The 15383-nt window shown below is 37.6% G+C and overlaps 1 protein-coding gene across 1 annotated transcript in view; it reads left to right on the top strand.

Annotated features, from left to right (window-relative positions):
* The window catches only part of stk10 (serine/threonine kinase 10), a 65733-nt gene that overhangs the window by 29279 nt on the left and 21071 nt on the right, over positions 1-15383 (top strand). The window contains exons 4-9 of the mRNA XM_039688091.2: positions 124-273; positions 4332-4404; positions 5665-5859; positions 6602-6683; positions 11256-11396; positions 14055-14681. Coding sequence (XP_039544025.2) covers positions 124-273; positions 4332-4404; positions 5665-5859; positions 6602-6683; positions 11256-11396; positions 14055-14681 — 1268 coding nt within the window. The remainder of the gene's footprint in view (positions 1-123; positions 274-4331; positions 4405-5664; positions 5860-6601; positions 6684-11255; positions 11397-14054; positions 14682-15383) is intronic.

The raw sequence follows: 15383 nt of genomic DNA, 5'->3' as shown, positions 1-15383 counted from the left end.
CATTATTATATTAATTATATTACTCAGTATATTATTATATTAATCTATCATAATCATATCATATCAGTTTCTGTTTGATATTTTTTGATATTATGAGATTGACTGGTGTTTGTGTGTGTGTAGAGTTGGACAGGGGTCTTGAAGAACCTCAGATCCGGGTGATCTGTAAGCAGATGTTGGAGGGTCTTCAGTATCTCCACAGCATGAAGATCATCCACAGAGACCTGAAGGCGGGAAACATACTCCTCATGCTGGATGGAGACATCAAGCTAGGTGTGTACATCAACAGATCGCTCAGACTGAAGTCAGCATGAAACACAAGTTGTGATAGTCTTTTTTTTTATGTATTGCATCGTGCATCCGAGTGAAACGGCTTCAAACGTTGTGGAAAATGTTTGGACACGCTACAGCAAAAGATATAAATAACTGGATTAAAAAAAGCCAGTGGGGGGTGAAAATACTAATGTGCCTAAGACTTTAGCAAATTAGTGTGTGTGTGTGTGTGTGTGTGTATATATATATATTACTGCTGCCTGTCTAAAACAGCATTTGGATCAGGTGTGCGGCTGTAATGCCTTAAAGGAGAACTCCGGCGCAAAATGAACCTTTGGTCTAATAAAACATCGGTACCTAGTCAACCGTTCTCTGAGATTTGTTTTCATGATAATCGAATGTAAAGAGTTTTATCTCTAAAAACTGTTTAGCGTGTAATGCTAGTACTGGGGGCATTGACTAAGTAAAAAGAAATCGCTAGTTTATACCACTAACAAGGCTCAAAATAGCCCCACACTAACACAGTAACATAATGAGGGTCCCTACATGCAAACCGAAGCATTGAGAACTTTGTAAGTGTACAGACCGTTTAATAAGAAGTTAATTTATAAAGACACTTCGTGTATACAGGTGGCACCATCTTTGAAAACAGTCTCAGGCCTGGTTCAGATTACACGATTTTAGCCCGATTCTGGCACGGGGCGCAAGATTCGATCGTATCATCTCAATAGTGTGTCATAGCGTAGACAACCAACGTCGCGTCTGCGATGCTTTACAACATCACGACAAAAAGACTAGCATGTTTAATTTTTTTAACGGTCATCCACGACGGTTCCGTCACATGTATGATGTTGACCAATAGGATCACAAGCTTTTCTGTACACAACTTTCAAAAATGGCGAAACGATGGTACTAACGTTAAAGCTAGAAGTAAAAATATATAAGAAAACAATATTTTACCTCAAGTTCTCCAATACTGTCCTCTTCGAGCAGGGTTCTCAAGTCTCACGCAATGGCCGTGAGACACACGCAATTAAACCAGTTCATACACTCACACGCCACACCGTCTATTTCTCACGCTGAAAAGGCAATGCCGAGCAATCCAGGAAGTCACTCGTTACGAGTTTCGCCTTCTTCATGACATCACGCGTGGCATTAAACGTGGCATTCGATGACTGGTCAGGAAGTAACGTGTAGTCTGACATGTTGTCTTGTCCACGACACGAATTTAGGAGCCAAAATCGTGTAACACAGTGACTATCGTAACAGACAAAAAAAACCGTAATCAGTCGAACCACGAACGCTCAAAGATACAGCGCGCTTGGAATAAACTACGCATTTAACGACATATTACTAAATAACAAGAGGAATGTCGCCCAACGTAACAAGGTAAAGGTACAGTTTTATTTTTTCATTTGAAAGATAGGCCTACTCGAGTTAAATTAAGTAAAAGTCCCCACATTTAAATCTAAAAAAAATAAAAAATCCTCAAGTAAATGTAACTTAGTAAATGTAGGCCTACTTCGGTTCTGTTTGCTAATGATGATGACCGGCCTCATTCGCTAAAGCTAACGCTTCCTACCGTTAGCTGAGGCCGAGCGTATGCGATAGAGGCCAGAGTTAACGGTGGTTAGCTCCTTGACACCGGCATTCTTAGCTCTTTTAAAAAAGCTTAAAAAATTTATTCGCGGGACGTTTTTAATAGCAGCTGCTTGTTTCTCTTCCTTTTCCTTTTTTTGTTTTTCTCTTGGCAGCCCCGCTGGCCTTTATTTTTTATTCTGACTGGATACTTGTCAAGATCGAGGCCATGCCTTGTGTATAATATTTTTATGTAGCGCAAATAAAAATAAAAAAACGCGATTACGCGCAAGCCAAGAGCCCCTGTGCCCGTATGGTAGATCCGGCCCTGGCCTTAACATGTTGTCTAGATAGGCAACGCACTAGGTGAAGTCACAGTGACCTTTGGTTGAGCGTAGTGTTTTGTGTCTGTGCTATTAGATCTCTTACTAATTCTTATGACCTCTCTCACACTTTCTCTCTCACACACACACACACACACTCGCTGTATTGTTGTAGGTTGTGTTGTAAAGCACCAGATTTTGCCAAGAGCTGACTTATAATATTTCATTACACTTCACTTCTCAAGTCTCATTGGATTGAGTAATTCAATGAGAGAATTATTTCCCCTGAATGCTGTTTAACGTGTAACCCAATGTGGCTTCATTGTGTGTTGGCTAATGGCACCCCAGAATGCCGGGCCAAGACTCTCTGGCCTTTATCACTTCCTGCGAGAGAAACTTTAAACAGGCTCATGTTCTTCAGATGCTGGTCCTCCAAACATTTCTGTGGACTATATTTGCACTCTATGCATTCGCTATCCAGTCAATTAAGAATATCAAAAAATGCAGTCGACATATGATTATTATTACTATTTGAAATAACACAATAATAGAAATGTAATATACTCATTATTTTATAAATATTATAATAATAAAATATATTCTAATATTAATAACAATAACTTACATTTTCTTACAGATGCTACAACAGATTTTTATTCCATTTCAATCCAGTCCTTTTAAACTTTTTATTTTATTTATCAAAGAATCACAGTTTCCACAAAGGTATTAAGCTGCTAATTTTTTTTTTTTATTATAATTGATTATAGTCATAAATGTTTCTTGAGCAGCAAATCAGCATGTGAATTATTTCTGAAGGATTAGGTGACACTGTAATGTGTAATGATGCTGAAAATACAGCTTCGACATTACAGATAGATAGATTAAATAAATGTTATTTTACTTGGGCTGGTACAAATTTCACAATTCGATTCGATTTCGATTCACAAGCTTGCAATTCGATTTCGATTCAATATTGATTATTTTGGATATCAGTTACAATAAATGGCAAATTTTCTGAAGGAAATCAAATCTCTTAACTAATGCTGTAAACTATGGGAGTCTAGTTGTAGCCTATAGGCTTCATTAGCCTAATATGAAGGTAATAATAAACTGTTTTATAGCTATACAAAACACTTAAATTACACTTTTATTTATTTTTATAATGAGAAGATTATGAAATATAAACATTTAAATGGTGGTTGTCATAAAAACTTGCCAGATTTATTCAAATATGCATTAAATATTGAAGAACACTAACGAGTGTGGACTAACGAGTTTGTGTGGGTTTTCTGAGGTAAATATGACGATACATGACATTGATTACAAGCTGTTTAACTGACGTCTTTCCACGGTTGAAACGCTGATTGAGCGAATCAATGTGTCATGATACGGATTTAGATAAGTTGTACTCTATCTTTGAACACACTTTCAGAAGCTCATTCATGTTTATTTCGCGCTGTAACTGGTTTTATTAACCCGGAAGAGAGATCAGCGCTGCTGCTTCTCTTGAGCTCCGCCAGAGCGATCTCACGCCACAGCGCCAAAACACTATTTATGTTTTTGACTTTCTAAAGAAAATGGACGTAATTTGAGAAAATGACCTTGTTTCATATCAATAGTAACAAAGGGCAAAGATTATTGCGATTTTTTTTTTCGGATGCGGGCAGCCGCGATACATAGTTCAATATTCAAATGAAACAGGGTGACTAATCGATTTTTGAGATTTAAGAATCGATATCGGTTCGTAAAAATGAGAATCGATTAGTATCGAGAAATCTATATTTATTACCCAGCACTATATTTTACTGTATTTTTGATGAAATAAATGCAGCCTTGGTGAGCAGAAGAGACTGATCCCAAACTTTTGAATGCTAGACTGTAATGATATCCCTCCTAGGACTTGATCTATAATAGTTTAACAGTGATTTCTATCCCTCCTGTATTCTCCAATGAAAATCATACAATAATTCAGTCCTCATTTTTACATCATTTGACATTATTTGTAGAAAAAAAGCCTTTTCTGTAAGCCACTCTTAGAGAGTGCCCTCATACAGATGACGTCAACTCTCGATTTGGGGGTTTTGGAGGTTGTGACCATTTTGAAACTGGGACAAATCCTTAATACTAATAATTCAACATCTCTTATTTTTATTACAGCGGATTTTGGAGTTTCGGCAAAAAACACCAAAACCCTTCAAAGGCGAGACTCTTTTATCGGGACTCCATATTGGTAAGTGCTAAAACTTCACTGTTTAATGATCAAAACAAACATTTTCAGAGCGAATATCTTTGGTTGTCGACATTTCAGTGCATCGCTACAAAATATAATTAACATAAGTAGAATGAATGGTTACAGGTTTCGTGAGTTTCCCATAAAGGTAATAGAAATATGCTGATAGATAGAGGTCTTGTCATATCCCACAGGATTTAAAGCAATCATTAACTAGTGTGTAGCTTGATGTGAAATATCTGCCCTACCTTTGTCCTTCCTCTGAGCACACACACACACACACACACACACACACACACAGGAGCTAGTGGATATTAACGTCTTCTTATCTGACTCAACAATCTTTATCAGTTTTATTAGTGACTTGTAGTAAATTCTTTTAGTCGCCGGCTAAATATCTGCAGACATGTTTCCGTACTGGGAATGTACGGTAGTCGAAGTTTGAAGCGGATCAAAAAAGTTATACATGATTTTTGAACAATACTCAAAAGGGCTGCCACTTTTGTGAGAAAATCCTGTTCGATTTACGCGTTCATTAAATCGATTTTCCATGTCTAAAGACGTTTCTATTTTCAGCACCAAATACAGGCAAATCCACGGACACCTAACAGGCATTAGGACGAGCGTAAAGAGGAACAAGTCAGCAATATTCCTGATGATTTATTGCCGTAAAGCTTCGTCCACAGTGACGAACAGGAGCGCAACATTCAGGGATTGAGATTAACACCCTCGATCCGCCAAATTTGCGTAAAAAATGAATTTGGCGGGAAACGCTGTCCAATCACAAGCCAATCTGGTGTTTATATGTTTACTCACTTTGCTGGGGAAGTTCGTGTAAGGGAAATCTGCGCAGATTTAGTGCAAATACGCAACTCGTGATCCTCATGATATATTAAATACAGCGTATTGCACAGAATCTGCTCATTTCTGGCTTACTTGAACACACACGTCACTACGCAACACATAATGGCGCGCTTGTTCACTTGCATTGACGTAATGGCGAATATTAAAAAGCATTTGGTGAACAGAAAAGACATTGTTATTTTCCAACATCCTTCATGTTCTGTGTGCTGTATAAAATCGATTCCCTATTTTCACTTTCGAATGTGTTGGTTGATTGTGCAATCGATTTTCGAGCGTAAAGTGACAGCCCTGATAGCCGTTCTTGTCTTAGGACAACTTTATTTTGATCCCCTTCAAATGTTGACAGTGTTCGAAGCTTTCGTGGTGATCTAACTGTAATATCTCCTGTGTGTTCAGGATGGCTCCAGAGGTTGTGATGTGTGAGACCATGAAGGACGCTCCGTACGACTATAAAGCGGACATCTGGTCACTGGGCATCACCCTGATAGAGCTGGCTCAGATAGAGCCCCCCCACCATGAGCTGAACCCCATGAGGGTCCTGCTGAAAATCGCCAAGTCTGAGCCGCCCACCCTGGATCAGCCCTCCAAGTGGTGAGCCGCGAAACCCCGATTTCACTGACATTATGAGATTCCTGTGCTCTGAGCATAGTTGTGGCTTTTTACTTTGATTTATAGCTCTTGACATTTCCTGAATATCGGCATCGAATGTTATTTTAGCACTTTGAAATTAATTTTTGGTATGTTTTAGCTTACCTCAAGGGCATCCAAGATGTAGGTGTCTTTGTTTGCGAAGTAGTTTCAATTTTAATATTTTTAGGTCAAAGCGTTGTTGTCTATCAGTCATATAATGGAGGTCTATGGTCACCACCACCTCAAAGAGCATGCACAGAGAAGTTCAAATTAAACTTGATTTAATGACTCATAAATGAAAATACACATTGATGGCCTAAGACACGAAATGAGCGGTTTGTGTGAGAAAACGAACAGTATTTATATCGTTTTTACCACAAAGCGCCCGCGTCCTCAGATCACTTGGACATGCTGTGTACCGCTCGTTTCGTGTCTCAGGCCATCAATGTGTACTTACATTTACGAGTCATTAAATCATGTTTAATTTGGACTTCTCTGTGCATGCTCTTTGAGGTGGTGACCATAGACCTCCATTATATGACTGACAGACAACAACGGTTTGACCTAAAAATGTCAAAATTGAAAATACTGTGGAAACAAAGACGCTAGACGCAGCTAAAACATGCCAAAAATTCATTTCAAAGTGAACTATCCCTTTAAGAGATTGTATTGGGCAAATTTTGAAGGGTTTTGTGTGTTTTAGGTCAATGGAATTTAACGATTTCCTGAAAAAAGCTTTGGACCGAAACCCTGAGACGAGGCCGACGGCTGCTCAGCTTCTAGAAGTAAGGAGTTCACACACACACACAGACACTTGTAACACACATTATATTATCTCTCTCTGCTGCAGTCGCTCGCAATGTATTGTAAGGCATTTTAAGACGGTATGTGCAAACCACAGCAGAACGTCTTATCAAGGCAGTTCTCGCTTCCTGTCCGCTCTGGGTCAAGGGACTTACAGCAATTTTCACTCTTCCTTTTGGGTATTTCTTCACCTCCACCCCATCAGAAAAGAGGAACTGAACAATTGAGGAGTTTACGAAATGAAAAACGTGCAGTAGATGTGCTGAAGACCCAGAATAATCCCCAAGTTACATTTTGACTTTGGCGAATTGGACTTTAGTGACACTTGCTAGTAATTTAATTAGAAACTCTCACACAATAGTTGACATCACATTGTAAGACCGACGATCTGACCGGAGATGCGTGAAATATCGTCATCGAAATGCTTTTTCCTCACTGGACGATTTACTTTACTTTCAAACATATCATTAAATGTTCATATGCCAACTAGTTGCTTATTAGCATGCATTTTACGAGCTTATTGGCTGTTTATTAGTACCTATAAAGCAAATAACCTTATTCTGCATGACCAGATTCTACATTCCTTAATCCACCCAATACCTAAACCTAACATAACTATACTAACTATTAATAAGCAGTAATTAGGAATTAATTGAGGGAAACCTCCTAGCTAGTAGTGAATATGTTAATTAAATATGGCTGTCATATTTAAGGAGTAGTTCACTTTTAAAAAAACTTTTGCTGATAATTTACTCACCCCCATGTCATCCAAGATGTCCACGTCTTTCTTTCTTCAGTCGAAAAGAAATGAAGGTTTTTGATGATTTTCTCCATATAATGGACTTCAATGGGAACCAAACGGTTCAAGGTCCAAATGAGAGTTTCAGTGCAGCTTCAAAGGGCTTTAAACGACACCAGGCGATGAATAAGGGTCTTATCAAGCGAAACTATTGGTCATTTCACAAATAAATAAAAATAAGTTTTAAACTTCAATTATTCAACAATATCGATTATGTTATTCAATTTCTGTGTGATTTATTACTTGAATGCTGCTGTTAAATAGATGTAAAATGAAAAAAAAGAGAAAATGCTGAGGTTTAATGTCTTATCTTTTATTTATTCAAAAAATAACTTTATTGTGATTATTAACATAGTAATTATTATTAATAAAAGAATTGGAGGAAAAGATGCATCGAAAACCGATTTATAATCTATTTGATACTCTTCGAATCGTAATTGAATCGTGAGGAATGTGAAGATTCGATATTGGCAAGTGGTAAACAGTAAACTGTGGAGATCTGCATGCATTAGCATGCATATTACTAGCTTATTGGCTGTTTATTAATACTTATAAAGCACTTATTCTGCTGGCCACTGAAAATAAAGTGTTCACTCTCCTGTTCTGATGTCACTCTCGCTTCTGGGTTTCATATTACATCTTAATTTAATGCTCTGCTGCGTACAGAGCAACCTGAAAGACAGGTGGTGGATGAAGGTGAAGAGGTTACACTGATATTCAGTACATGCTGTCCTGCAAGAGTTGAATGCTAAGTTCATATATCACTTCTATCCTGAGTAGTGAACATTACCACAAAGTCTTTATAAGCTGGTTTGTAGTTTATATTCATCATCGAAATATCCTTAAGAAACCTTAAATAAAAGAATTTGGCTACATATTTGTGCATGTTCAGACACAAAGGCTTCTTAAAAATCTTATAATAAAGTCTTAAATTCAGTTTGATTAATTTAAAGGAGTAGTTCACTTAAAAAAAAACAAAAAAACTGTTGCTGATAATTTACTCACCCCCATGTCATCCAAGATGTCCGTGTCATTCTTTCTTCGGTCGAAAAGAAATGAAGTTTTTGATGAAAACATTCCAGGATTTTCTCCATATAATGGACTTCAATGGGGTCCAAACGCATCAGGGTCCAAATGAGAGTTTCAGTGCAGCTTCAAAGGGCTTTAAACGTCAACAGACGATGAATAAGAGTCTTATCAAGCGAAACGATCACTCATTTAAAAAAAAATAAAAAACTACGTTAAGTTTCATAAGCACAAATGCTCGCCTTGCTCTGTTCTGTGATGCGCGTTCGTGACTCTCCTGTTTGAACTCGTTCATCAAAATGAACGAATCTTATTTCGAGTGATTTGGTTCATTCAACGAACGAAATGACTCGAAAAAGGATTCATTCATTTTGATGAACGAGTTTGAACAGGAGAGTCGAACAAGGCGTGCATTTGTGCTTATAAAACTTAAATTTTTCTTATTTATTTTTTAAATGAAATGTTTTACTTGATAAGACCCTTATTCGTCGTCTGGTGTCGTTTAAAGCCCTCTAAAGCTGCACTGAAACTCTCATTTGGACCTTGAACCGTTTGGTTCCCATTGAAGTCCATTATATGGAGAAAAATCCTGGAATGTTTTCATCAAAAACCTTAACTTCTTTTCGACTGAAGAAAGAAAGACATGGACATCTTGGATGACATGGGGGTGAGTAAATTATCATTATATATATATATTTTTTTTTTAAGTGAACTACTCCTTTAAGGTCGTAAAACAAAATCCAATCGACACTCTAATTCATATTCATTGATGGTAAATATATTTATATATTAACTTGTGGTTACCCTGTTTTGCAGTTGCATGTTTAGAAGAATTTCTGAGATTTATATAGAGATTCTATGGGTTTGTTTTGTATGGACATACAGCATTCATGTTCTTATAAAAAGGTCTTCATAGGTGTTCTTTAAATGCTATTATTTTAAACATTTTTCCTGGGAATAAATCCGTTGACCTCGCCGTTGCACATAGTGTTCCTGTATCTCACATTATCCAAACGTACTATGAATTGTGATGGTCTATTTCTGACCTCTCGTGCAGTTTCAGATATATCGTGCGTGTTGTTTTGCTGCAGTGTTTCTTTATGAGCTGTGCTTATTTGTTTTCTTGACTGTCATCGGTGAGGGTAAGTGATACTGCTGGCTGTATGTTTTTAACGCTCGAGTCCCCCTCTCATGCGCTCGGCAGCTGGGACACTTCAATTAAACAAGGTGCAACTCGGCTGAATAATAGATGAGAGCAGCGTTCCTCTTCGTTACACTGATGCCTTCACAGTTCAGCGCAAGTCTAACTCCGCTGACCCACTAATTAATCCTCACATCAATTTTTTTTTTCAATGACCTGCCACTTTTGCTAATTCCAGGTGGATTTCAAGTAAAATAACATGCTTACACAAATTCCACAACAATGTGAGGAGTCGAGAACTTTTGCGTTTCGGTCCAAACCACAAATATTTGACTAAATGTAATAAATGAGTAAGGGATAATCCACGGCTAGCTCTGCATTACACAATTAGAATGCATGACGCAGTTAATGCACTGCTATACTGCTTTTGCCAGAATTAACAAGTTAAAGTTGTCATTTATGTTTGCATAGTTAAATTTGACTGAAAGAGGTTAAAGGAGAACTCCGGCACAAAATGAACCTTTGGTCTAATGAAACATTGGTACCTAGTCAACCGTTCTCTGAGATTTGTTTTCATGATAATCGAACGTGAAGAGTTTTATCACTAACACAGTAGCATAATGAGGGTCCACACATGCAAAACGAAGCATTGAGAACTGTGTAAGTGTACAGACCGTTTAATAAGAAGATACTTTATAAAGACAGTCCACATCGCCATCTTTGGGAAACAGTTTCGACAAGTCGATCCCCGAACGCCGTTCAGAAGTTCGCCAAACTTCATACAGTTCAGATCACTCAGCACGACGTTCGTGGTTCGACTTGTCGAGACTGTTTTCCAAAGATGGCGCCACCTGTATACACGAAGTGAACTGTCTTTATAAAGACAACACTTTACAATACGGGTGCACTAATATGCATTAATTCATGCTTAACTAATGCACAGATAATGTATAACTCATGAAGAACTAAACCATTAATTAATGATTACTGCATCAGCAACTAATAAAGAGTCTATATGATTAATAGATTAAGTAATACATGAATTGCTATTAATTCAATGTGTCCTTAACATATTTTACCAACTAATGGTGTAAATTAATGTGTTAATTACCACAATTAGTCAAAGCTATGCACTTCAACTTCCAGTTGTCTGCTTTAATTAATCATTAGCTAATCATTTGCAAAGGTATCATTATGTTATGACTTTACTTGTTGGGGCACATCATTATTAACTAGTCATTTAGTAATTGTAGTAATTTGCTCATGAATTTGCACTAACAATGAAGTAATTAATCATCTATTAATGCATATTAGTGTCATATTATGAAAAAAAAATATACTATGGAAGTCAATGAGACCAGAAACTGTCTGGTTACTGATATTCTTCTAAATATCAAAAAATCGGCTGAATATATTCGAAAACGGTAAAACCCAACTGTTTAACTCTGGGGGAGTTGTAAAATGAGCCTATTTCCAAAAAAAGTGGAGAATGCCTTTAAGATGGCGTGTGCATGTTATTGTCATTTTGGAGTTTGTACCGCTACAAAGAACTCTGTCTAATCTTTCCGCGTATGTTCTGCGTTTCAGCATCCTTTTGTGAGTTCAGTGAAGACCAACCGTCCATTGAGAGATCTGGTGGCGGAGGCCAAAGCTGAGGTGATGGAGGAGATCGAGGACAATCACGAAGAAGGAGAAGAAGAAGACCCTGCTGATGTCACTCCTGTAGAGGTCTTGACACTTCTCTCTTACTGCACACCTTCCAAATGTCTCTCTATCGTAAATCCCTCAGATAGAGGAAAGATAATGCACTGCTAATGGAAAGAGCTCAGGGCGTAAAGAGCGACGCATTTGTTTAGTGCTTTGACAACTCTAACTGTTATTGCATGGAAAGTTTATTGTACGCTTCAGTGCAGGTGTACCTGTGAAGGGCAAAAACACTGCGAACAGCACAACGTGCCACCAACTCAATGAATTATGCAGATATGTGCTCGTTTGGGTTATTAATACACTCTTTGTAATGCTGCAGTGTATGCAATATGTATTGTATACAGTATGCACATTTTTTATGCATAAAATATCTGGATAATATGCTACATTTGCCAGCCTAAGCAGTATACAACAGAGCACAGAATGTCGTATCCCACAATGCAGTGTTCCTCTTAACTTTCCTTATTGTAAGTGTGTTGAATTAAGCACAGCCACTATTTTTAACTCTTAAATCGACTCATTGGTTTCAACAAAATTGAATTGAAGATGCAAAAGATCTGTTTTGATTTAAAACTTGCTGAATTTAACATGCAAAATATCAAGGTCACGTGATCACTAATGTTTATCGTTAAACTAATTTTTTATGTTTTTGAAAGTCTCTTCTGCTCACTAGGGCTACATGTAATTACAAATACAGTAAAGACAGTATTATTTTGAAATATTTTTACAATTTAAAATCTATTATGTTCTATTTGAGTTTATTTTCAAATGTAATGTATTCCTGTGATCGAAGCTGAATTTACAGCATCATTACCCCAGTCTTCAGTGTCACATGATCCTTCAGAAATCATTGCTGCTCAGGAATCATTTCTGATTATTATTATTATTATTATTATCATCAATGTTGAAAGCAGTTTTTGCTGTTTAACATTTTTGTGGAATTGGTGATAATTTTTTTCAGGAATCTTTGAGTAGAAAATTTCAATCAATGAACAGAAATTTTGAAAGCATTTATTAACTAGAAATCCTTTGCAACATTTTAACATTTTAAAGGTCTTAGCTGTCACTTTTGATCAATTTAAGGCAACCATGATGAAGAAAAGTAGTAATTTTTACCACACTGAAAAAAATAATATGCTTTATCGAATCAATAAAATTGTGGCAACATATTGCAAGCAATATTATTAATTAAATTGTACAAATCAGAATTAATTAGAATATTAATTTGATTAACTATTACTCAATTCTAATTTGTTCAATTTAATAATTGCTTGTAATCTGTTTCCACAAAATTTTATTGATTAGATAAAGCATATTCTGATACACTGATACTAATAATAAGAAATGAAAGCCAGTAGTTTTCCACTGGGCGCCACTACCCTAATGTCACACTGTGACCATGTTGTCAACACTGCATGTATAATTATACGAACAGAACATGTGTCCCCCACCCAACTTTCACATTAACGTCTCCATTTAAAGATCTACTCTAGGCTGTTGTGGTCAAATGGCACAATGGTATGAATGTTCAAAAATAACTCTTAATACACTTCCTCTTCCACTTCTGGCCTTCATGTAGAAATGAAACAAAAGACACGACATCCACATTTCTTTAGAGTTAAATAAAGCATAGGACAATTAGTCCCTCTTTTTGCAAAGGACACAGTGGCCTGTGGCTGTGAATGAGCTAACTGTCAGTCTCTGGCCTGTATGTTTTCTCAGTCCATTTTAGTTCAGGCACTGGAGACTTTCCTTTTTATAAAACCAGCCATAGTTTTGCTGGTTTACTCTAGTCACCTTCATTTATACAGAATAGGCTAGTGCTTTTAACCATATTGATTGTTTCAGAGCTGCTTCACAGTGATGACGGGGATTGTTTTGCTCTAGAATAAACTTACTGTCCAGCTAAATTAAGTTTTTAATTGACTCATGCAAAGATCATTAGTTATTAACTTAGGGGGCGCTAACACCGCACCGTTTTAACTGAAAACTAGGGCTGGGTATTGACACAAATTTCACAATTCGATTCGATTTCGATTCACAAGCTTGCAATTCGATTTCGATTTCGATTCAATATTGATTATTTTGGATATCAGTTACAATAAATGGCAAATTTTCTCAAGGAACTCAAATCTCTTAACTAATGCTGTAAACTATGGGAGTCTAGTTGTAGACTAGGCTTCATTAGCATAATATGCAGCGCCAAAACGTTATTTATTTTTTTGAATTTCTAATTTGAAAATTGAGACTTTGTTTCATATCAATAGTAACAAAGGGCAAAGATTATTGCGAATTATCTATTTATTTATTTTTATTTTATTTATTTTTTTGGACGTGCGCAGCCGCGATACATAGTTCAATTCGTTCAAATGAAATAGGACGACTAATCGATTCTTGAGATTTAAGAATCGATATCGGTTCGTAAAAATGAGAATCGATTAATATCGAGAAATCCATATTTATTACCCAGCCCTACTGAAAACGTTCATTTGTACGACAACTGTGTTTGGTGGTTCGAGAACGCAAATAATAACCTGGGGGGCGTTTGGCCTACATGTATAACAGATAGTATTGTATATTTCTCAGTGGGACTGACAGAGCGGTTTATTTTGAAGAAAGAAAAGATAATTGTCATGGTTTTATGTTGCATAAGCCTCATTCTGTGTGTGTTCTTTCTAGGCTCCAGTCAAAGACCCGTCAGAAACCAGTGAGACCAGTTCATATGGGGAGCATCCGCACGACGCGCGTCCCACCGAAACTCCAATGGTGATCGAGGAGGAGCTCAGGTCCACCGAAACCCCTTCGAAAGAGCAGGAGGACAATCTCAGCGACAAGTTTGCAGAGGAAGACCATGACAAACCTGAGAGCGAGGCGTCGGGCAAGGCCTCCTGTTCCGACTCCGGGATCGAGGATGGGAAAAGCACGCCCACCTCTGAGGAGGACACCAAAGCGGTCGAGAGCTCAGAGCCAGAACTTCCTTCAGTGAGGACCGCCGAACCTTCAGAGTCTTCCTCAGACACCAAGCCATCAGAGAAACCAGAGGAAGAAGCTCACAGTGGAGAGATGCCTAACCAGCAACCATATCCCATGCTGGACCAGACGTATCCCAAAGAGCCGGCCAATCGTGTGTCTGTGGTGAGCGACAGGTCCTCTTTGGCTGGTGAGGATCTGGAAAGTTTGCTTCCTCACACAAACGGCAGGTTATCCAAACGATACTCTGATGTGGTCAGTGAGAACATGGACATCAGCCTGAACCTGTCAGGTGATCTGTCTGTCAACAAGGAAATGGGCACCATCTCTATAAGGGTAAGTCTTTTACATGACACCGATGTACTAAAAACTGAAATGTTTTTCCTCTGCATTTTTGTTTCGCGTCCAGAAAACGATCCACGAAAACGATTAAAAAGCTGTATTCTGCTGCCACTTTGTAAAGATACAATGCACTCTTATAGACTTATAGAACACTTAATATGCATGACGTCACCGTTTTCACAAGTTCACGTCGTTTTGTCATTTACACAGTCAATACTGGTATAATTTTAAAAAACTTGCACTTTGAAACCCATTTTCATATGAATTGCATTTTAAGTAGAGCCAGACCGATATTATCGGCCGATATTAGGCATTTTTCAAACTATCGGTATCGGCAGTTATAATGGCCGATAAATGAATATTTCAAAAATAAAATAAAAACGGAGGAAACGGGCTTGAACCATGTCATGAGTGTTGGAGTTGTATAGTTTGTCCACCAGAGGGCGCTCTACACCGTTCCTGTCGGCAACACTCGTTGAGTTGGTCACGATACATACATTGTTTGAATAACAATTAAAATTTGTGACTATCATGTCCAGAGAGTGAAGCGGAATTAGCTAGCAATAGTTACGTTACGTTGTTACAGTGTAGTTGACTGACTGTCCTTTTAACTTTTGACAATGTGACTGAAGTATTTCTTTAATGGCGCGTGACAGTTATAGCAATGAGACGCATCATCTCTCCTTGGCCTGTTAT

The sequence above is a fragment of the Pimephales promelas genome, chromosome 19 (assembly GCF_988280905.1).
Source record: "Pimephales promelas chromosome 19, fPimPro1.hap1.1, whole genome shotgun sequence".
Taxonomy (NCBI): domain Eukaryota; kingdom Metazoa; phylum Chordata; class Actinopteri; order Cypriniformes; family Leuciscidae; genus Pimephales; species Pimephales promelas.
This window is presented reverse-complemented; position numbering and strand designations above follow the sequence as displayed.